The 24,947-nt window shown below is 32.8% G+C and overlaps 2 protein-coding genes and 2 pseudogenes across 2 annotated transcripts; all 4 read left to right on the top strand.

Annotated features, from left to right (window-relative positions):
* Window positions 1-16,551, top strand: part of LOC123904588 — a 39,716-nt pseudogene extending 23,165 nt beyond the window's left edge.
* Window positions 4,780-8,542, top strand: LOC123910626 (protein MEI2-like 4). Its single transcript, XM_045961788.1, has 12 exons — window positions 4,780-4,896; window positions 4,979-5,024; window positions 5,231-5,365; window positions 5,456-5,868; window positions 5,956-6,114; window positions 6,475-6,547; window positions 6,632-6,937; window positions 7,156-7,651; window positions 7,785-7,869; window positions 7,964-8,032; window positions 8,140-8,319; window positions 8,398-8,542. The coding sequence occupies exons 1-12, from the start codon at window positions 4,822-4,824 to the stop codon at window positions 8,479-8,481; spliced, it is 2,121 nt and encodes a 706-aa protein (XP_045817744.1). The 5' UTR covers window positions 4,780-4,821; the 3' UTR covers window positions 8,482-8,542.
* On the top strand, window positions 10,163-11,757 carry LOC123910621 (cationic peroxidase 2-like). Its single transcript, XM_045961783.1, has 3 exons — window positions 10,163-10,647; window positions 10,846-11,008; window positions 11,133-11,757. Exons 1-3 carry the CDS (start codon window positions 10,252-10,254, stop codon window positions 11,549-11,551), a joined length of 978 nt encoding a protein of 325 aa, XP_045817739.1. The 5' UTR covers window positions 10,163-10,251; the 3' UTR covers window positions 11,552-11,757.
* Window positions 16,552-22,901: 6,350 nt separating the features above from the next.
* Window positions 22,902-24,377, top strand: LOC123910622 (annotated as a pseudogene).
* The last annotated feature ends 570 nt before the right edge of the window (window positions 24,378-24,947 follow it).

Here is a 24,947-nt window from a genome sequence, read left to right as displayed (position 1 = left end):
GCTATTGGTTTTATTATCTGAAGAATTATTTTGTACATCATTGGTGTTCCCTTTAGGTTCTTCTTGAGCTATAGTAAGAACTGAAAAAGTAATAAGTTGAAGAACAAAAAGGGAAAACCCCATTGTGAAGTTGTAGTTGAAGATTTTAGGATTGAAAATGAATCATGAGACTAATTTCTAATCTTGAATTAATGTACCTAATTAGTTATTCCTATAGTTGAAGGCAATAACAAGGGCATAAACATATTGATATTCTTTTGATAATATCAAGAGATATTATTATATGATGTCATTTACTACATAGTTTGATACAAAAACAACCTTGGACATGTCGTGTAAAGCTGTATATGAACTTGAAAATTGTTGGATTCTTGTTGCTATGTTTTTCAATCTGGACGGCTAATATATTGTCCTAGTGTGGAATATGTACTGTTTATATTAACATGATGCTATTCCCACATGTATTAGTGACATCATTGATAATCTATTAGTGACGTTAAGATACACACTAATGTGCAATTTAAGTGGTTTGGATTTCCTGCGGTTGAAAATACTGCAGTAAAGGTGGAGTAATACATTTTGTGAGAGAGGTGATTTTTTTTATAGGAGAGAGAAGATGAAAAGGGGTAGTTTTTTGTGTGTAAACTTTGGGAACAGAAGGAAATTTGGACTGCAGTGAATCTCAATCCCAATTTAATTTAAGGGGTGGTTTTTTTTTTTTTTTTTGGTGATATTTAAGGGGTGGTTTTATTCTCACATATATAAAGTCTGCATTATTTTTATTTAATTGCATTTTTTTTTCTTCCAGTAGTATAGTGATTAGAAATTCCAGCTTAAAATGGATAAATGAGATGATCGGGTTCGAACCCAAGTTATCTGCATATATATAATGCAATTTTTCTGTTAACTGTGCTAAACTCACGGAACATTTAATTGGAAAATGGATTCTCTCCATTTGAAAAATAAATTGAGGAAATAATGTTTGTATATAAATCATTGGATAAAAAATATGTGTTAATATTTTAATTATAAAAAAATGAAGAAATGTTGATCAATGGTTAAGATGTATAAATTGAGAGAAATTGAGGAAAAAAATTTGAGAGGATCATTTCTCGTTTAATTGTACTTTTAACTCTCTTACTTTTTTAGGATGTCTTGCTAGTAGGGATGTTCGCGGTGCGGTTTGGTTCGGTTTTGAGCATTAAAGTCATCCTAACCGCAAGATAAAAATGTATGTGGTTCGGTTTGGTTCGGTTGGTTTTTAAAAAGTCATCCAAACCAAATCAAACCAAACCAATGCGGTTAGGATTGGTTCGGTTTGTGCGGTTTATCACGATATAAAAAATATGACAATATTTTCAACTTGTTACAAAATAAACATAGAAAATTTTAATTTATTTTATTGTTTACATGATACAATATGCACATACAGAAATTACATATACGGAGTAACTTATTTTTAATACCAACAATATAGTTCTAGATAGGTGGCAGTGGCAGTCTGATTTGGATGATGATTATACTGTTCGTGGTGCTTATCAGCTTTTGACGACACAGGATGCAGTTACTTTGGATGCTGCATCGGGTCTTATTTGGCACCGTCAGGTTCCTTTGAAGGTTTCCATTTGTGTCTGGCAACTCTTGCGGGACAGGTTACCTACCAAAGCAAACCTGGTTACTCGAGGGATTTTATCTACGACGAACCACCATTGTGTTTCTGGTTGCGGAGAGGTTGAGTCGGCTCAGCACCTGTTTCTTTCTTGCAGTACTTTTGGTGCCCTTTGGTCCCTTGTCAGCTCCTGGATTGGTTCTCCTTTGGTGACTGCTCAGACTCTTTCCGATCATTTTGTCCGGTTCACAATTTCAGTAGGTGATCTTCGAGCACGACGTTCTTTCATGCAGCTCATTTGGCTTGCTTGTGTATGGGTGGTGTGGACCGAAAGAAATCACAGATTGTTTAGAGGCTCAGCAAACACAGTGTATCATATGTTGGACAAGATCAAGACTTTTTCATACAGGTGGTTAAAAGTGACGAGTAGTACTCTAGCTGTAAACTTCCATAGTTGGTGGTCTAGTCCTATGCTTTGCTTGGGCCTTGTTTAGTTTAGTTTCTTTTGGTTCTTGTACTTTGACTCTTTTGTAATCTTTCTTAGTCTCTTTTGGCACGTCTTGTGCTGAGAAGACTATTTTGTATATATATATATATATATCATTTTGGCCTGTTAAAAAAAAACAATTTGGGTTGATTGCTAATAGTTGATAGAGCTAAATTAAGTATTGCGGTTTGATTCGGTTTGGTTCGGTTTTGTGAAATGAAAACCGCAAACCAAACCATGCAGTTTAGAAGAAAAATGATCCGTGCAGTTAAAACTAAATGCGGTTTTTGCGATTTCAGTTTGAATTGGTACGAATTGCGGTTTTACTTTTGGATTGGTTCGGATATGATCACCCCTACTACCTGCTAGTTGATATTTCTCATTTAATTGTACTTTTTTAGGAATTTAGGATGTCCTGCTAGTTGTTATTTCTCTACTCTAACAAGATTTGGGAGAATGAATGATGATGAACGGAGAAGGAAATAAAATTAGGTTTCGGCCCGTTTGTATTAACTTATTTTTGAGTTTATGCAATTTTTATATATTATTATAAGTTTGTCAAGGTAGTTTATGATAAAATAGCTTACAAAAATATAATTTTCACTAGTGTGAACTTATAAAATAGCATAAAACCTAATTTATATTGCATAAGTTACTTAAAATATTCCAAAACTTTCGTTTGACCCGCCTTTTTTTTAGAGCTTATACAAACAACTTATACAATTTTTATATATTATTATAAATTTGTCAATGTAATTTATGACAAAATAGCTTATAAAATTACAATTTTCACTAGTGTGAACTTATAAAATTGCATAAAATCTAATTTATATTGCATAATTAGTTGGTTGCATAAGCTCTAAAAAAAATTGGGTCAAACATACCCTTAGAATATTCTCTTGTCTCATCAACCATATAATTTAACTAAAAAGAATTAGAATATTCTACTATTTTCTAGCCACTAAACTACTTAAATAAATAAATAATATTCTGATGAGTCATCAAACAGTCTTATCCTAATTTAACTAAAACAAATTAGAATATTCTACTGACTTTCTTAAACTACTTAAACAAAGAAAAAAAAAAAAACCTTCTGCTGACTCATCAAGAATTCTTATCCTAATACAAACATTGCAAATAAAAAGTAAGAAAATATTTTTCTTCACAAAGGTTATATAAACCGCGTTGACACTGTTATAAAACAACAAAACTGAAAAAACTACCAACTACTCACTCACTCGCATAGTTCCGGTTCCGGCAACGGCAACACCTTAAAGAAGTTGATTAAGAGGTTAACGTGTAATGCAAGGTGCTTCATGCTATTTCTTTTTGTTCTTCGTATGTCTGATTTTAATGTGTTTATTACTTACTCCATCAGTTTTTTTTTGTTTCGTTAATCCTTTGGTTTTTAGGGTATGGGAACACCGATGATTTGTAATTTGACCGTGAAATAAGTAAAGTCTAAAAAAATACATTATTTTTTTATTTTTGAATTTAAATTCTTTCGAACGATTCGTTGTAGAGGAAATTTGTTAACAACTTGAGTTCAATTATTTGATTATACATTATAAATGTTAATGTGTTTATTAATCGATTCGTTCCTTTTAAAATTTGGATTCCATGTGGTCTTGTGATCCACATTCACGAATTTAGGATATTGATGATCATTCAATCAAAACTAGACGGTTCAAAACTTTATTTTTCTAATAATCCTAAATATTGAACTTTTTTTTGTTTTACGCAAACAAACTTATTGTTTTTCATTCATAATCAAAGTTTTTTTTTTGTTAGGAAATATTGAATATGAAGTTTTCAATCTTGTTCGAATGACTAGCTACCGATGTCAATCCTAATTCAATCCTAATTGTAGGCAAGCTTAGTCCTTTTTAGTGTCAAAATTAATTTTTATTACTCTCTCTAATTTTATTTTTATATTCATTAAAAATATGATGTATCTAGTCTATATATTATAGACCGGATACATTAATTTTCAATGGTTCTGAAAACCAAATTTTGTATGAAATTTATTTATTTTTGGTTGTTATTTTTCTCTGAAGTTTGGGACAAGATGAAATACTTATATATTTTTTCTAATATAGTCTTAACCATTTATTATTTTATTCTATATATTTCTTTCTGATAAATAGTTAAAAATATTATTGACAAAATAATATAGTTAGTATACATTGAAAATTTTCTTTAAATACGGCAGTTTTAAAAAGGAATCAAGGAAATATTATGTTGATTTAAAAAGGAATGAAAGGAATATTATGTTCAATTAACTTTTTTTTTGTTTGGTTGTTTTTGTTGGCGTGAATAATGTTTAATCAAATCTATTAGTATTGATGATTTAATATTAGTTCGTGTTATTTGTGATCTTATTGATCTTTCACAATATAAGTGGGTTTTGCAATTAGTATTATTATGTGCCATTGCCAAGTTTGCATGATTTTATTTAATGGCTCTTTATTTTTCATAATCTCTTACAGTTAAGTCTTTTATAAGACATTAATTCTTTAAAAAAAAAAAAAAGAGTCTTTGAAGTTATTCTTTATAATTGTGTGATAACTTGGAAGATTTTGCTTACAAGTTGTGTTTGTTCTTTGTAGTGTTCATCTTGAGGAAGCAAAACTACTGAATTTACTACTCTACCCTTCTATGCTGTGATCAATAAGTTTCAAAATTTTGTTTTTGGTTATAATATCTGCAAATTCTGAGATTTATCATGCCTCGTAAAGATTTCAATAATTTTTCTTCTTCATCGATGTTTTCCTCGGACTATATTTCTCCGTCTACTGAGGTATGCTCTTGTTTCTTGTTAAGTAAATTCCATTTTGAACACCGTGTTTTCGATTCTTATTTTATCTTTCTGTTATTGGCAGAGCGAAACTGGATGTTGGAAATTCGGTAAAAGTTCCAAAGACCATGGTTAGTATTACTAACATGTTCGTCTGTTCGTTTTTCCTATTGTAGCTCATTGTATATATATATATATATTTTATTTGTATAATGCTCATTTTATTTTTAGTTACTTGTATATTACGGTATAGATTTTTGTTACGTTGCGCTATTGGAGCGGATTAGTTTGGTAAGTACTTGAAATAATTATTCTTTGAATTTGTTATGTCATGTAGATTCTGATCAAGGAACAAAACCTATTCAAGCAGTATCCAATTTTTCATATGGTAGTGAAGTTAATAATATAATGGTGGCTCCGCGTGAAAGTAGTCACTTCTCAACTTCTCTGCCAGATTTGTTTAGCAGAAAATGTAAGTTTTCTTTACAAAATTGTATGCTAAGGTTTCTTGTGAAAATTGTTGGCTAATCTGCTATATCTTTGTATGCTTCTGTTTGCATAGTGCGATTATCTGGAAATAATGCTTTATACGGACGTTCAGTAAATACAAATGTATCGCATTATGAGGAAGAGGAGCTTGTTGACTCTTTTGAAGAACTCGGGGCTCAAATCATTCGAAACCTACTTCCGGATGAGGATAATTTGCTTTCTGGAGCGACTGACTGGAACGGTGATGACATAGATGAACTAGACTTTTTCAGCAATGTTGGAGGTATGGAACTTGAAGATGTTGATAATTCATTTTCTGGAGAAAAGAATTCCAAAATCATCGGTCGAGCTCAGCACAATCAACTAGGACTGTGCAATACCTCGATCACCGGAGAAAAACCTTTTGGTGAACATTCTTCTAGAACATTACTTGTGAGGAATATTGATAGTGATGCTAATGATACTGTGCTTAAAGCACTTTTTGAGGTATGCTCTTTTTTTGTTGTTTTCAGTGTCCTTTAGTTTAAGTGGATATTGTGGACTGTGATAATCACTTATTTTCTTTTTTTGAAGCAATTTGGAGATATTCACACTTTTTATAGAGCTTGCAAACATCAAGCACTTGCTATTATATCATATTATGATATCATAGCTTCTCAGAATGCAAAGAGAGCACTCGATAATACACTCTTCGGTCGCAAGAAATTTGAAATTCATTATTCGATTCCAAAGGTAGGATGCTGCATTTTTAATCCTCGTTGAAACTTAGTGTTAATTTTTGTTTATATGTCTGCCTGAATAAGTTGTGATAGTAACCAGTCATAGTTAGGGCTTGTTTGGATTGGCTTAATTGAGCTTATCCACTTATATAAGTACTTGTCAGATTGTTTGCGAGAGCTTATGGAAACAACTTATGACATGTCCATATGAAAACAACACTTAGATATAGCTTATACTGTTATACATAAGCACTTTTTTTTAACAAGCTTATACAAAAGCACTTATGTTATAAGAACTTGTACTATAAGTTTTTTTTAATGATTCATCAATCTCAAATGCTGAACTTCACCATATTTTTATATGATTCAACAGATTCATCCCGAATTCAAACAAGAATGCAACCTCTGTCTTCATCAGAAGAGTCCTCTAACAACCAGCTTCCAAGGTAGAGAACATGTTCATGATTTATCAATTTAGCATAAAAAAATATATATTTTCCTCCACTGATGTTTGTATAATATTGAAGCAGGCTTTCATGGTTTCTCTTCAAGTGTTCCGAACACGTTACCGTCTGCAATCAAAGTTAAATCAGTTGGAAACCAATGTGAATTTACTGAATCTAGTTCACTAGGGCAGTGGAATTTGGATACTCAAGCTTCATTAGCTTTTCATCCTCATTCCCTACCGGAACGTCCTCATGGTTTTACTAATGATTTTCCTCTCAATCCTCTTGAGATGGCTGGAAACATTAATTTCAAAACACAAGAAAGAATCAATAACTTGCAGTTTTGTCAAGTAAAGTCCAATGGACCCTTTATGGATTTTGATGAATGTGGTAAGTCAATAAGTGCAACTAGTTGTTGTACTATGTAAACTCTTAAGTTTTTTCAATATAAAGATACTGCAACCGCTGTGCATTCGAAGATGTAAGCGCAATTGGACGAACTGCATTATCACATACCATGTGTTCTTCGTTTGCGTTTTTTGTATCTTTTACTTTTGAACCATATCGTTGTTCTAACTAACAAGATATTTTCCTCTTCTTTTTTTCAGTTTCAAAATCCACTGGTAATGTAAGCTCAAGCTTCCCTCTTTCTGGCCATCATGAAACATGGAGTAACTCCTATCCGCCTCTTCGAACAATGTGGCCGAACTCACCATTCAATGGAACTTGTGAAGCACCTACTCTGCAAGGATTTAACCAACTTCCTATGTCACCATCACATAACCATCATGTGCAATCACCTCCTCTTTGGGACAGAAGATATACATATGTAGGGGAATCCGTAACACCGCACCGTGTTGACTTTGTTCCTCATAACACGCCCCCTCATTTTGGACACAACTTCCATAACCAAAGGGGCATGATGTTTCCTGGTAGAAACCATATGGTTAACAACTCATTTGATGCTTACAAAGGCTTAAGAAGCCGCAGAAATGTAGGCACATCGAACTTGCCTGATTTGAAACGGTATGAACTTGACATTGACTGCATAATGAGGGGCGAAGATCAGCGAACAACACTTATGATAAAGAACATTCCTAACAAGTAAGTAGTACTATCTCCTATACGACATTAAATAGTTTTCGCTTTTTGCATAAATTGTTCTCATATTCTCTAATGCAAAAGATTTGTATATTCATTTGGTATTTTTTTGGATTATGCTTTACGTTTTGCAAAGGTATACTTCCATGAAGCTGCGGGATACAATCAACGAACGCCATAAAGGAACTTATGATTTTTTGTATCTACCAATTGATTTCAAAGTAAGTGTTTATTCTCTTTCAATGTTTAATATATTTTGGCATTCTTTTTATATTTGTTAATTAATTATTCACATGGAATCAACATTGATTGCAGAACAACTGCAATGTTGGATATGCATTCATCAACATGACTAGTCCTAGCTCGATTGTACCACTCTATGAGGTTAGCTGCAGAAAATAACAATGATTGTGATTAAAATTAATCGCGTACATAACACACACTTTATATCGATAGACTAAAACTTTACGATGCAATTGTGGCACTGGCAGGTGTTCAATGGAAAAAAATGGGAGCTTTTCAACAGTGAGAAAGTGGCAGCACTCGCATATGCTCGCATACAAGGGAAAGCTGCTCTTATTGCGCACTTCCAACACTCAAGCTTGATGAATATGGATGAGGATTGCAGGCCTATCCTCGTCAACACTGACGGCCCTAATGCCGGTGAACAGGTATAAATTTCCTTTTACTATCTATCTACTAAGATTAAGGAAGCTATGGATTAGATACTAACTTTGGTAGTAATACAGGTCCCTTTCCCAATTGCCATGAAACCTGGAAGAGTGAGAAGCAACATTCATGAGGAAGACAGTGTTTCAAAGGAATCAGACTAAGCAAGCCACATTTGTTTCTTTTTCCATCTCATTAGTTTTAGTGAAATCAATAATCACTAACTATACACAACTACTTCACTACAGCCAAGAATTTTTCAGTTCATTTATGTTTTTGTTATTTAATAATAATAATCATGTTGTGTCGGTGTCGTGTCTGATACTGTCTGTGTCGGTGCTTCATAGCCATCAATAGATATATCTTTAGTGAAACTAGTCTAACTCTGACCTTTCTAATAGTTAATGTCCAAGTTCGAAATGAATTTTATATTTTTATCTTCCAGCTTTTGTTTGTTATATGGAGCTTTTGTTTGTTATATGGAGTGCAAGTTCCCAACATCGCTCCGGTTGGAATTAGAGAAACTTAGTTTCGGAATGATAACATAACCAATCCTGCTCAACTATCTGATTTACCATCTCAATAAGTATTTGAATTAATTAGTCTAATTACTAGTCGAGATTTTAAATTGCGGTCTGCATCTGCAATTGCGGCAGTAGTATTGCTAACGCGGCATCACACCGCAATTGCAGTGAGATTTTAAAAAAGATTCCACTAAATTTTTATTTATATCTATTTCTCTTATAAATAGCTAATAAATGAAGAAAACTCAAATTTTTGTTGTATTTGGTGCAGAATTTGAACCAAATATATTTACTTTTATTGATCAATTTGAACCAAATATATTTACGTTCTCATCTTTCCTTGCGGTGTGATCTATTTTTTGTTGTATTTGGTGTATGATAACCAACTATGTCGTTTTTTTATAATACTGATGATGTTTTTTTGGGATAGTAGTACTAATTATGTCCTTTTTGGTTAGTTGTATTTATATATTTAATTTTTAAGGAACGTATCCTGGCAGTATCGTATCGAAAATTTTGAAAATTTTCCTATATCACCATATTGGTATCGTGTCACGTATCCGGAGAGAGTATTATAGAGAATACAATTGATTCACATTGATTCACTCTATTTTAGTTGTATATATAAAAAGTCAACCAAGCATGCCATAGTGAGAAAAAGTAAACGCGTTGATGAATGGATCCAATCATATCATATTGCACTGCATGAGGGTGCAAAATGACAACCTATAAGCCATCCAAATTAAGTGGCTTTGATTTAGATTAGACACATTCAATTCAAGTCACCATCGATAATATGATAAAGTAAACCGCACTTTGACATTCATATTTTCACACTCATCATTTCTAAACTAAACTCTATGAATCACGGACATTCCTTAAGTTAGACGTATTTTGGTGTCGAACATATGTTAGTGTCGGACACCGATACAACACCGACACTTATAATTATACTAAATTATGTTATTTTTTCAAATTATTATCGGTATCAATGTGTCGGTATCCGAGTTATGTCTGATGTACCTCTCTATCTGTGCTTCATAGACTAAACTCTCTTACGCGGAAACTGCATTTTATTGTACTAGCTTGCATGCATACATATAAATTATTGACCATTGTCACCACAAGACAAATATTAGAGGGCCAGCACTAGCCCATTATCCAAAAATCATTTCAATTATTTTTGATACTTGGCTTCCACTCACAATACCCACTTGCATAATGTGTAGCCGTTTTTGTTTACTAATTATCTTCATTTTGACCCCAAAAGTCCAAACCTTTCCATATAAATACTTGCACCATGCATGGCATTTTCATAGCATTCCACTACACAATCATTTACAACTTTTATATATTCACATAAAGCCTAAAGTCCTAAAGAACTATATCTTGTATCAAAATATAATAAAAATGGAGGGTAGTTTGTTTAAGGTTGTGTTTCTTTTGCTTGTTTTAGGTCTTGTGAACACACTAGTGAATGGCCAAGGGACACGAGTAGGATTCTATTCGAGTACATGTTCGCAAGCTGAATCCATTGTTAAGTCGACAGTTGCAGGTCATGTTAACTCTGATTCTACTTTGGCTCCTGGCTTACTTAGGATGCATTTTCACGATTGCTTTGTCCAAGGTTGTGATGCCTCGGTTCTCATTTCCGGCTCAGGTACCGAAAAAACTGCATTTGCAAACCTTAATTTAAGAGGTTATGAAGTTATTGATGATGCAAAGACAAAACTCGAGGCCGCATGTCCTGGTGTTGTCTCTTGTGCTGATATTCTTGCCCTTGCTGCTCGTGATTCCGTTGTTTTGGTAATTAACTAACTCAACTATATATAGTTTACAAATGATAATAAATTCAAGATTTTTGAAATCTGCCTTTCCAGGGGTTAACCCAGTTTAAATTGTACACATTTCAAAGGGGTTTTTACCCCTGTGGACAAAAACCAGACAAATTACCACTTTTCTTGTAGCGATATAAACCTAATTTATTCATGTATTCATTTGCAGAGTGGTGGACTGAGTTGGCAAGTGCCTACTGGACGTAGAGACGGACGCGTGTCACAGGCTTCAGATGCAAATAATTTGCCTCGTCCTAGTGATTCTGTTGATGTGCAAAAACAAAAATTTACAGCAAAAGGTCTTAACACTCAAGACCTTGTCACCTTAGTTGGTAAGTGATTATACAATATTTCAAATTCATTTAACACTTTAGAATTACATATTTAAGTTGTAATCACATTATTTACATATGTTATTTAGTAAGTACTTATTTATTTTAATCAATATATATATAGGTGGACATACAATTGGTACTACTGCATGTCAATTCTTTAGTAACAGATTGTACAACTTCACTACAAATGGTGCTGCTGACCCTTCAATTGATCCTACATTTCTTTCACAATTACAAACACTATGCCCTCAAAACAGTGGTGCTACAAACAGAGTTGCATTTGATACCGGAAGTCAAAACAAATTTGATAATTCTTACTATGCTAACTTGCGGAACGGGCGTGGAGTTCTTCAATCTGATCAAGCATTGTGGAATGATGCTTCAACAAAGATCTTTGTGCAAAGATACTTAGGTTTAAGAGGGTTGCTTGGATTAACATTTAATGTTGAATTTGGAAGATCCATGGTGAAGATGAGCAACATTGAAGTGAAGACTGGTACTGCTGGTGAAATCCGCAAGATATGTTCCGCTTTCAACTAATTTAAGCATAAACGGTTTTTTGTTGTTGTTGTTGTTGTTTACAATGGAGCTAAGGATCAAACCTAGAACCTCTAGCATACTATTCAAATCTTTCACCACTAAACCAAACATAGTGGCATGAACGATTTTGTTGATTATAGTTTGTACGTGTTGGCATGTTAATTTGCCATTGAAGTGTATAATATTTACTTGTAGTTTTTTTTTGCTTTCTTTTTGGTCTCCTTGTTGATTTCGAAATATGTTTGGAAGTGTAAAAGTATTAAAGGAAAATGTGACATATATATATATATATATATATATATATATATATATATATATATATATATATATATATATATATATATATATATATATATATATATATAGGGGGCTGCTAATTTAGACCCAGTTGGGTCTAAATTAGCAAGGTGCACCTTTTGAGTTGGACAAAAATACCCATTTTTTAATTTTTTGGAAGAATAGAGCAACAGGGGCATTTCTGTAAATTTATGCAACAGTACACGCGCCCCCACTTCTTTTTTCCCCCCCCATGACACGTGGCAGCGTGTGATTGCACAAGATCAGAGCGCGTGCATCACACGCGCCGACAGCTGCGAGTTTGCGTGATGGCTGACGCGGAGAGAGAAAGCCTTTTGAAAAGGCAGGCCACGTGTCAGCAGCTGATTGGCTGCGTTAATTTTTTTCCATTTTATACTTTAAACTCGATTATTTCGTCGTAAATTAATTTTTTATTTTTTAATTTTTATACCAAAATTCATAATTTTTTTTTCTCTACAAATAGAGACTTGGTTTGTTTGATTTGGACACCGAAAAAAAAAACGCAATTTTTTACTACTTTAAACTCGATTATTTCGTCGTAAATTAATTTTTTATTTTTTATTTTTTATACCAAAATTCATAATTTTTTTTTCTCTACAAATAGAGATTTGGTTCGTTTGATTTGGACACAGAAAAAAAACTCAATTTTTTTCACTACCTTAATCTCATCAAATAACTAATAATCAACTTACTGAAACCATTTTACCAGCAAAATGGTTTCAGTTTACAACTCTCTGAAACCATTCTACCAGATAAATGGTTTCAGAAGCAAACACAATTAAATAATTACTCACTGAAACCATTCTACCAGTAAAATGGTTTCAGAATACAACTATGTGCAACCATTCTACAAGGTAAATGGTTTCAGAAGCAAATAACTAATAATCTACTTACTGAAACCATTCTACCAGCAAAATGGTTTCAGATTACAACTCTCTGAAACCATTGTACCAGATAAATGGTTTCAGAAGCAAACACAATTAATAAATTACTCACTGAAACCATTCTACCAGTAAAATGGTTTCAGAATACAACTATGTGCAACCATTCTACAATGTAAATGGTTTCAGAAGCAAATAACTAATAATCTACTTACTGAAACCATTCTACCAGCAAAATGGTTTCAGATTACAACTCTCTGAAACCATTGTACCAGATAAATGGTTTCAGAAGCAAACACAATTAATAAATTACTCACTGAAACCATTCTACCAGTAAAATGGTTTCAGAATACAACTATGTGCAACCATTCTACAAGCTAAATGGTTTCAGAAGCAAATAACTAATAATCAACTTACTGAAACCATTCTACCAGCAAAATGGTTTCAGATTACAACTCTCTGAAACCATTGTACCAGATAAATGGTTTCAGAAGCAAACATTAGTTTTTAATTATCGTTTTATCTCATTTAAGGTAGTGAAAAATTGCGTTTTTTTTTTCGGTGTCCAAATCGAACGAACCAAATCTCTATTTGTAGGAAAAAAAAAATTATGAATTTTGGTATAAAAAATAAAAAATAAAAAATTAATTTACGACGAAATAATCGAGTTTAAAGTAGTGAAAAATTGCGTTTTTTTTTCGGTGTCCAAATCAAACAAACCAAGTCTCTATTTGTAGAGAAAAAAAAATTATGAATTTTGGTATAAAAATTAAAAAATAAAAAATTAATTTACGACGAAATAATCGAGTTTAAAGCATAAAATGGAAAAAATCACGCAGACCCATTCATATGCTGACACGTGGCTGCCTTTTTCAAAAGTAAAATTTTCTCTCTCCAGCTTATAATCTAGTGTGGCGCAGACAAGATGGTAGGATGATCTGGGCTGTCTGATCAATCAGACAGCCTTAATGAGATCACATCTTGGCTGTCTGATGGAAATCAACGGTCTGTAACCATGGTCCTTCCGTACGCGCGCGACACTGGATCCACGTCTATTAATTTTTAAGAAGGTGGGGGCGCGTGTCAGTATTTTTTTTTTTATGTAAAATTACAGAAATGCCCCTGTTGCTATATTCTTTCAAAAATTAAAAGAATGGGTATTTTGGTCCAATTGAAAAGGTGCACCTTGCTAACTTAGACCTAACTAGGGTCTAAGTTAGAAAACCCCATATATATATATATATATATATATATATATATATATATATATATATATATATATATATATATATATATATATATCAATGGAGTTTTCTTAATTACATTGGACAATGAATCCTCTTAGATCCATAGAGTTTCTCCAATATTATTACTAGTCACAATCTTCGTCCCTTTCCTACCTCATAAAGTTTCTCTATTCCATCTCCGCGGAGATCCATAAATTAAATTTAATAAATTTGATAATACACTAATATGTACATAAAGACAAAAAATATCATGCATTTTTATCAAACCATATGTTCGAAATATGTCTAGGCCGGCCATTATGAATCTTTTGTTTGAGTTTTTTGAATCACTCTTTGTCCAATTTTATTTCCTATTATTTTTTGTTGATTATTTTTTTTTTTTTATGTAGTACGTGATAATAATCGATAGACTAATCGTTTTAATTGACGGTGTTGAAATTCAAAAATAAATATAATATACCGTTCAAATACAAACTTAAACATTTGAGAGGAATATACTGATTCACTCAATTTTAATTAATTGAATTACAAATAAAAATAAAATAAAAAAAGTCAATCAACCGGGCCATCCTCACTTAGAGCTCGGCCTAATAATTTGGCCCAATGAATATCTTGGCCCAATTTATCCTTCGTTTTCGTTTTTTTATATTTTTTCCCATTAAAACTTGGCCACCATCTTCATAATTATCCAAGATAAATTCTCTTCCAACACCCCGTGATTCTTTTTAACCCCCAAAATTCATTCTAATTTTTCCCTTGTAGAAAAATTCGGTACGCAGAAATCGAATTTTTTCTTAGTGCAAATTCAGGAAAAATTCGGTAAACAAAAACCGGATTTTTTTATCAAGGCAAAAAATTCCGGTAAACAGAATCCAGATTTTTTATACAAGGGCAAAAACGAAAATCCAAGGGGTGAAAAAGAAACATGGATGGGTAGAGAATTTATCATTCGCCACCGTAATTGGTAGCATTGTTTTCTTGTGTGCTTTGGTTGTATTATGTCTTCCTATAGATGGACGGCGTTATAATTATTTCTATCAACGCTTTTGGATGTGTCGTAGAGATGACCTATGTCATTCTATACATCGTATATGCGCCTAGAGATGCTTAGGCAAAAATGATTTATATTCTAAATTTGTTACAAATTATTAAGATGTTTTTTACCATATTGTTACTAAGGTATTTAATTTGTTTTTAATTACAGCGATTAACCCTCAAATTGCTTATGGCAATCAATGTGGGTTTATTTTTATCGATCTTCTTAGTTATACAATTTGCTATAGCTAAGAAGCATCATGTCGTGGTACTTGGATGGATTTGTACTTCTTTATCCATCGTTGTTTTTGCGGCACCGCTGAGCGTTATGGTAAGTTAATTATGTATAATTTAAACTACTTTACTAACATGTGTGTAGGTACAAGTCATTCGAACAAGAAGTGTAGAGTTATCCTATACAGCTACTACTCACGGGCCGGTAGGCAAACCGAAGTTAAGAGAGTTGTTATTCAGGAGGATTTGGGAGGTAGGTGGCCACCTCATAGAGAGGTAGCATATGGAGGTGGTACAATAATTATATAATTTATTTAACACACACGGACGCAGGCACGTACGCACGCATGCACACGCGAGTGCACACACATACTACTTTACTATTACTATTATTATTTTTAATTGTTAGTTTGTTGCATGCTTCATTAATAACATGTGTGTAGGTGCAAGTCATTCGAACAAGGAGTGTACGATCCATGCCATTTGCACTTACCATTTGTCTTATAGTCAGCGCCGTATGATATTAACATTTGTGTGACTATTAAAAATTAAACTAATTGCATTATATATTATTATTTTTTGACAAATTAATATATTGATTAATTTTTTCCCCAGCTTCGAGTGTGATCGTACTCACATTGGGGGCCATTTAGGTTCTCCTGTACGACTACTATTCAAGGGTCGAGATGGAAACCGGCCTTGAGAAAGTGGTTGTCCAGAAGGATTTGGGAGAAGGCGGAAAAAATTTAGTAGACAGCATTCCCGTCATTAAGCTGGTGGAGGTAGGTGGCCACCTCATAGAGGTAGCACAAGGAGTGGTACAATAATTATATAATTTATTTAACACCCAGGAACACAGATTACCTCATCTATAATTTATTTAACCCTCCAATTTGAATAAAATTACCTCATCTATTCCTTTGTCTGAAAAATTAATTGATTCTATACAATCATGCAGAAGTTGTGATTTAGCATTTGGAATAGGGAGTCTCAATACTGAAGAGGAGTTCAGCTGGTTTAGTTCTTCACATGGTGTTGAATGTTCGGATGAGGCATTAATGGCTGGCTGACTTAAAGCTTCATGCAGACGAGTCCATTGAAAAAATATATCTGAATACAATATGAATATTTCCACAAGGACAATATTGAAGTTCTTTCAATCAACGATTCAAACAAAAAGTCATTCTCCGATGATAAGAAGACAAGATCTCAAATGGATGTGGATGACAATGGTAGCCCTGCTTCGTTATCAATGTTCATTGTGTCCAAAGAAAAGTTCTGTTAGTTGCCTTCTTTTTAACTTGTGTTTTGAATTCTTGAATTTCAAATTCGGAAGCTAAAATTCAATGTGAATTCTTTATGAAAACACGGGGGCTCGTACAAATTTTCATATGATAATCCTCTTTAATTTTCATATGATTAAAATTTTAAACTATATAATTAGGTGTTAATTGACACCTCGTGTTAATGGATATTATCTCATATGTAATTTGTTATATAATCGTCAAATCGTAAAGATATATCTTACTCTATTTTGTAAAGTGAATATTCACTTTATTAATAGAGTAAGGTCCATAGTTATCATGTATGCTATTAAATTATGGAATTCCTTCAACATGTTAACAAACAACAAATTACTGATCATTTTTCTCTGTTTGAACTCAACAGATCAATTCTCATTGATCATTTTTATTGGAGGGATAATTATACATCAACCTTTTCTCTCATATTTTGAATTCATGTCATTATATATATATATATATATATACTTACAAACTATTACTATAGGATTTAAAAACATTGGATAATGATAAATTCTCTACCCATCCATGTTTCTTTTTCACCCCTTGGATTTTCGTTTTTGCCCTTGTATAAAAAATCTGGATTCTGTTTACCGGAATTTTTTGCCTTAATAAAAAAATCCGGTTTTTGTTTACCGAATTTTTCCTGAATTTGCACTAAGAAAAAATTCGGTTTCTGCGTACCGAATTTTTCTACAAGAGCAAAATTAGAATGAATTTTGGGGGTTAAAAAGAATCACGGGGTGTTGGAAGAGAATTTATCTTGGATAATTATGAAGATGGTGGCCAAGTTTTAATGGGAAAAAATATAAAAAAAACGAAAACGAAGGATAAATTGGGCCAAGATATTCATTGGGCCAAATTATTAGGCCGAGCTCTAAAGATGAGAAATTTTTTTTTCTACCCCAACAATTGTCCATCTACCCCAACATTAATTTTGAATGGACGAATTTGCCCTTATATATAAACTAAGTGTTTAGGTATATAAAAATTTTTCAAATTTATTTTGTTACCTACACACTTTGGGAAAAAGTGTTCAGGTATATAAAATTTTTCTAATTTTTTTTGTTACCTGAACACTTTGAAAAAATGTGTGCAGGTATGTAAAATTTTTCCAAATTTATTTTGTTACCTACACACTTTGGAGAAAAGTGTTCAGATATATAAAAAAAAATAGCCATATTGATATTTCCGTTATTCAATGAAACCAAGTATGGCTATTGTTGCATTGTGGGATAGAAAACTCCCGGAAGACAAAATCTGCTTTGCTTTGGAGGTATTCCTATCCTGGCCAGTGTGATTCTAGATACAAACATTTGAACCTTCGCGAAGTGAAACGATATGTTTCCCGTCGGATGTGAAGGAAGCATGCATCCGTCCTGCACTTCTGAGGCCTGAAGGCAAAACAAGAAGAGATATAATATCGGAAATCGGTTCTCAAAGCACACAAAAATTGAAAAGTCCCATATATTTCCAATATCAAGTCCTCATTGCAAGAATTTAAAATACACAGGAATTCTCATCTCCATCAATTGAATTCTCATCATACTCCAAACCCATCCATCTTAAAAAATTGACTCGTCTATGATGAACACTTTCAAGGTTTTTAGTCCAAAAATTGAACCTAGTAACATAATCATTACTACTACTACCACCAGAACAAGATTCTAAACAATAATCAAAACCCTCATCAGAAACAGAACACAAATCCTCACAAGTATCATAGAATTTTTTTTTTTTCTGAACACTTTGAAAGCAATAACCACTGCTTCAGCACAAAAGGATGCATGGGGAAGTTCAATTTACAATATAGTCTCAGCCATTACATGATTATCATTTTCGATGAACTACCTCCCTCTTTATCAGCGGGTTTCAGTTTCAGTATCTCAAAGGAACATACAAGAGATTCATCAACGCTCAATAATGCACCCGCATAGCCAAATTCCCCACCATAATTCGGGGCAGAGAATATCGTAACTAACCTTCGTTTAGCAAAAAAACTCATGAAGGAGGTGAATCGGTCTCGCAAAAAATTACTCTGTAAGTTCGAAGTTTGGGGCATCACAAGCGGACATGTTTGCCGAGAACGGTCACAAGTTTTTAGAAAAATTTTACATACCTGAACATTTTTTTCCAAAGTGTGTAGGTAACAAAATAAATTTGGAAAAATTTTACATACCTGCATACTTTTTTCTAAAGTGTTCAGGTAAAAAAAAATTAAAAAATTTTATATACCTGAACACTTTTTTCCAAAGTGTGTAGGTAACAAAATAAATTTGGAAAAATTTTACATACCTGCACACTTTTTTCCAAAGTGTTCAGGTAAAAAAAATATTAGAAAAATTTTATATACCTGAACACTTAATTTATATATAAGGGCAAATTCGTCCATTCAAAATTAATGTTGGGATAGATGGACAATTGTTGGGGTAGAAAAAAAAAATTCAATGAAAACACGGTGATGCTATCATGCGGCCTTTGTATGAGGTCATGTAATCATTCCGACATAAATATAATCAAAAAAATATTTAAATTTTAGTTACTATTATTATAAGTAAAAATTAATTATTTTTAAACTAATTAATACTACTATATATTTCTAATATACTCTTATTTAATTTTATTTTATTTTATGCATTTATTTCACTTTTACACTTTTTAAAATGGGTAATATAGTAAACTAAACTCATATTTTGCATTAAATCAGAAAAATTAACTACACTTCACTAAATTTCTTAAACACCATGTAAACAATTTTTTTTATATTTGTGTCTAGAAGAATTACTATATTTGAAAGGGAAAAATGACAAGCAACACATGCTCAATTTTTTTATATAATAACAAATTTAGAAAAGATATACGACTTCTCGATCTAAGACACAGAAAATAATAGAACTCAAAGAATAATTTTAAAGAAATTTACATCTATCTCTCCTTTTTTTGAACCAAACAAACTTACTGCATTTCATTAATTATCAAAAGTTCGATACATGAAGGAATAATCTCAAATCTATGGAAACTAGTCCAGGAATTGGCCGCCCTAGCTAAGGTGTGAGCAACCGAATTCACTTGTCTCATAATAAACTTAACTTCAAAGTTCACACATGATAACATAACAAGAATAATTTCATTAACGATTGAAAGAAACTCTGAGTTGCCTCGCCGTTTGGTACGGATAGCATCAACCAACACTTGAGAGTCACTTTCAAACTGGACGCTTTCAAAACCTCTACTCTTAGCTTCATTCATAGCTTGCAATAGTGCCCATGCTTCACCCTCCTCTTTTGATAAAGACAGTTGCTGCCACTGCGTAATTCCAGCCATAAACTCACCAGAATTATTACGAAAACAAGCACCCATCGCGGTCCTACCTGCACCGACAAAAAATGCTGCATCTACATTGCACTTTAACCATCCTATACGAGGCTTTTCCCACCGAATGGTACTGACAAGCGGAACAACATGATCTTCGTTACTTCGCAACTTATGGACGGCAATCCACTCGTTCCACTGATCAAACGCAGCCCGGCCAATTTGGGTTGGGCTTCTAACATTATCGTTCCAAATTTTATCATTCCGGTTATGCCATATACTCCATAATAGCATAGCCACTCTACCTATAGTAGCGTAATCCTCATTCCGACACAAGGCAAACACTCTATCTGCCGCACTACCTTGCTGACAAGCTGCAGAACCCAAGACAGATGACAGTCCAGCTGCTTGCCAACTGGATTGAGCAGAAGCGCAGGTGAAAAAAGCGTGTACATCATCTTCTACCTCATCTTCACATAATGGACAATGAACATCACAATCAACATGACGTTCTAGTAACCGACACCTCGTTGGAATACATCCCCTACATAATCGCCAAAGAAGGTGACGCGCTTTATGAGGAGCATGCACTTTCCATATTTCTTTCCAATTACCTTTCACATGGTATTTATCATTACGGAAAATACACTTCATAGAAAGCTTGTATCCGGATTTGACAGAGTAACACCCATTTCGTTCCTCCTCCCAAACCATTTTATCCACATAAACCGACCCAATGAGAGGTGTCGCAATAATCCTCTCTGCCACCTGGACTGGGAATAACATGCGAATTTTAGTCACATTACAAGCTTTATAATTATCTACCATCAGGTCCCTAACAAATAAGTTATACATCCCTTCAGGTTGAGGCGAAGGAATCCAGCGTTCCCCATTCCCACGTAACCAAGGATCCAGCGTTCCCCATTCCCACATCTATCTCTCCTTAAAAATACCGATGGAGTTCAAATCTAGAACCTCCACATTTGTGGCATCCACAATGGCCTTTGATTAGATACGAGAATAAGATAAGATTTATTTTTTGAAACGTGTTTTTTTTTTTTACAAAAGCATTTTATTGATAAAGAAGTGTTAAATACAAAGGTAGCAATTTAAAGAGATATATACTATACTAAAAGATGGTTGTGTAGGCAATCATCACCCTATAAAATCAGTTTGTAAGATAATGATTGACTCTTACTTATAAAATTAGAGGACTGAGAGTTGAATCTAACTCAACCCTACAAAATCAGCTTGTAAGGTGAGGATTACCTTCACTAATAAATACATATTTAAGCAATCTCGTAACTGATGTGAGACTTCTTAACAGTTTCACGCAATAATAGATCTCGACGGTTAATTTAAAATCAAACCATTGAAATTTTAAATAAAATTAATCTCAGCCTTACATCATAAATTGAACTGCCAACATTCATTACAATCCCAACGGAACTAGAAAAATTAATTAAGGGTGGCAGAAAAATAACATATAATTGAAAATAAAAATTTATTACTCAACTTACGATGTGAATATTATAAACTTTCAAGACACTCAACTATCTAAAGTTCTAAACTTTGTCCCATAAGTCCTAGATAAACCAATAAAAATACCAAAATTGTTAGGCCGGACGTCGTGACTCAGGTTCGAACTCGGAATCACACAATTATATATGAGTTTAATTTCGGTGGATTACCACTTCATCTAAGACAAAAAAAATATAAAAAGTTCTATACTTCAATATATAAAAAAAGCCTTAATCGTATATTTGGTCCCTTACGTTTATTTTTAATTTAGTCTCTTACGTTTAAAAAGTTTCAAGTCAGTCATTTTAGTCAAATTTCTGATTAAATAGTCCACGTGGCTAAAAAATTTGCATACGCGGACAACTTAGGAGGGTACTAGGTGAAATTTTTAGACGAAATTAAATTAAAATTTAACAAAAAGCTAGACGAAATTAGTTCAAAATTTAACCAAAAAAGCGAACTATGTTGACATCAATAACACAAGCGATAAATTTAAAACTTTGTAAACGTAAAAGACCAAATTACAACTAAATATAATGGACTGAATATACAATTAAGAAAGAAAAAGGAAAAAAAAAACTAAAATTATTGTAGTTAAGAAAATTCAACATAACTCTTGATTGATAATACTTTTCTAATTTGTTTTTCTACTACTTATGAGGGACTTGAAACATTTTGAGTTTTTGACACAACACAACACATGTTTACAGATAAGAATTACTAAGATAAGAAGTCTAATTAAGTTGACAAGTGTCTTAGTGAATTTGTAAGGAAGCAAAATATTGTTATACTATTATTATAGGTTGAAAGGTTTGTATTGCATTCTTTTACTTTTATTTCAAGGGTGGCGACCATATTTTTTATGCATAGGGTACTATATTAATACATGTATTATGGGTGGCGACCGCTCCTTTTCTAATGTACCTAGGTCCGTCCCTGCCTCTATATGTGTGGAAAATTCACTTCCCTCTATTAACCTATAACTCTCGAGAATAGGATAAACTAAACCACACTAATTTTGACAAAATATATATCTACAATTCAGTCATTGTCTAAACTCTCACACGGACACGGAAACTAATTGCACTTTAGTTGCATGCATAGTATACATTGTATTTGTTTCAAGAGTTTAAATTAATCATATTGTTGTTTGTACCAAAAAATAAATAAAAAAAATCAACCATATTGTATTTTTGTAAATATAATAATAACCATCGCAAATTTACGACCACATGACAAATTTAGAGGGCTAACCCAACGACTATACTCATTCCCACTTCCACCCACTATACATATATTTATCCATCATAGATCATTTCAATTACTTTTTTATATTTGCATGCATGGCTCCCACATAATAACTTGTGCATATAGAAGCCGTCTTAGCTTACTCATTCTCTTAATTAATCTTAATTTTGACCCCCAAAATCTAATTCTAAATTTCCATATAAATACTTGCACCTCATCAATTGCATATTTCACATAATCATTATACATTAGCTCTCTTACATTCACCTAAAGCCTAAAGTCCTAAACAGTTATATATTTCATATTATATAAGCTTGCATACTTTTGTTGATTTATAATAGGCTGTTCATTGCATTAATTTCAACTCTTGATTTCCTTAAAAAATAGAAATGGAGAGTAATTTGTGTAAGGTTGTAATTATTTTCCTTGTTTTGGGTATTGTGAACATACAAGTTCATAGCCAAGAGACATATGTAGGATTCTATTCGAGTACATGTCCTCAAGCGGAATCGATTGTTAAGTCAACGGTTACATCTCATGTTAACTCCGATTCTTCTTTGGCTCCTGGTTTACTTAGGTTGCATTTCCATGATTGTTTTGTCCAAGGTTGTGACGCCTCGGTTCTCATTGCTGGCCTAGGCACCGAGAGAACAGCATTACCGAACCTTGGTTTAAGAGGTTATGAAGTTATTGATGATGCTAAGACAAAGCTCGAAAATGTGTGTCCCGGTGTTGTCTCTTGTGCTGATATCCTTGCCCTTGCTGCTCGTGATTCTGTTGTTATGGTAATTAACAAATTTAACCATTGAGCATTTTACTTTAATGATATTAGTAAACCAAATACTACTAGTACATAGAATTGGATCAATAAAAATGACATAAGTTGAAAAGTTGAATATATTTCTAATTTATTTATATATGTATGCACTGCAGAGTGGTGGACTGAGTTGGAAAGTGCCTACTGGTCGTAGAGACGGACGCGTGTCACAAGCTTTAGTGTCACTAATTTGCCCGGTCCTAGTGATTCTGTTGATGTGCAAAAACGAAAATTTGAAGAAAAAGGCCTTAACACTCAAGACCTTGTCACCTTAGTTGGTAAGTTAATTAGCACACATGCAATATTCCAAAGTCATGATTATCGAACCTAGATATGCTGTAGTTAAAAAAATATACAATTTAACACATTAATTAATCTCAACCACTTATTTCACATTAAATGGTTCATATCGTGCAGTTACAGCAGCAAATCTATTTCCATGAATATCGGATGTGTTATTTATTTACTTATTTATTTTGATGAATGTATATAGGTGGACATACAATTGGAACTGTTGCATGTCAATTCTTTAGTAAAAGATTGTACAATTTCACAACAAATGGTGCTTCCGACGCTTCCATCGACCCTTCGTTTGTTTCACAATTACAAACACTTTGCCCTCAAAACAATGGTGCTACAAATAGAGTTGCATTTGATACTGGAAGTCAAAACAAATTTGATAATTCTTACTATGCTAATTTGAGGAACGGGCGCAGAATTCTTCAATCTGATCAAGCATTGTGGAATGATGCTTCTACAAAGACCTTAGTGCAAAGATACTTAGGTTTAAGAGGGTTGCTTGGATTAACATTTAATGTTGAATTTGGAACATCAATTGTGAAGATGAGTAACATTGAAGTGAAGACTGGTGTTAATGGTGAAATTCGCAATATATGTTCTGCTTTCAACTAATTAATTAATGCATAAGTGTTTTTATTAATTTATTGATTATTTTGTATTGTTGGCATGTTTGCCATTAAAGTGTATAATTTTTTACTTGTTTGTAATTTTTACCAATTTGTTAGAAAAAGTAAAAGAATAAATTGAAAATGTGATGTATCATGTATGATGTATGATAGAAATATATACACACACATCAATATAGTGAGATAAGCCAACAATTGTTGTGTAGAAAATGGTGAGTTGGAGAAGATAAAAATAAACAAGTCCAACATCTTACCATAAGCTCCATACAAGCAAAAACGAAGAAGCCCCACATCGATAACTTCCAAAAAATAGAGACGAGGGACTCGCTATAAAAATGTATGACGGGGAAATTAGATTTACGTTAGAAATAAGTACGACTTTGATACAGTATGTTTAAACTTAGAAATTTTTACCTTCCAGTTAAATAAATTTAATTCTTATTGTTAACTAATAAATGTTCAATATATAAGGGAATAATTTTAAATTTATGAAAACTACCCCAAATATTGACCACCATAGCAAGAGTATGAGCAATCAAATTTGCTTGTCTTCTAA

Source organism: Trifolium pratense, linkage group LG2 (genome assembly GCF_020283565.1).
Source record: "Trifolium pratense cultivar HEN17-A07 linkage group LG2, ARS_RC_1.1, whole genome shotgun sequence".
Lineage (NCBI taxonomy): Eukaryota > Viridiplantae > Streptophyta > Magnoliopsida > Fabales > Fabaceae > Trifolium > Trifolium pratense.
Note: the sequence above shows the minus strand (reverse complement) of the source record. Positions and strands in the feature narration are given on the sequence as shown.

Bases quoted from the DNA above. Each gene is read 5' to 3' on its own strand.
- LOC123910621 (XM_045961783.1), top strand. From the start codon at position 10,252: ATGGAGGGTAGTTTGTTTAAGGTTGTGTTTCTTTTGCTTGTTTTAGGT. The intron at 10,648-10,845 runs GTAATTAACTAA...ATTCATTTGCAG, and splicing joins CTCGTGATTCCGTTGTTTTG to AGTGGTGGACTGAGTTGGCA. The intron at 11,009-11,132 runs GTAAGTGATTAT...ATATATATATAG, and splicing joins AGACCTTGTCACCTTAGTTG to GTGGACATACAATTGGTACT.
- LOC123910626 (XM_045961788.1), top strand. From the start codon at position 4,822: ATGCCTCGTAAAGATTTCAATAATTTTTCTTCTTCATCGATGTTTTCC. The intron at 5,366-5,455 runs GTAAGTTTTCTT...CTGTTTGCATAG, and splicing joins AGATTTGTTTAGCAGAAAAT to TGCGATTATCTGGAAATAAT. The intron at 7,652-7,784 runs GTAAGTAGTACT...CGTTTTGCAAAG, and splicing joins ATAAAGAACATTCCTAACAA to GTATACTTCCATGAAGCTGC.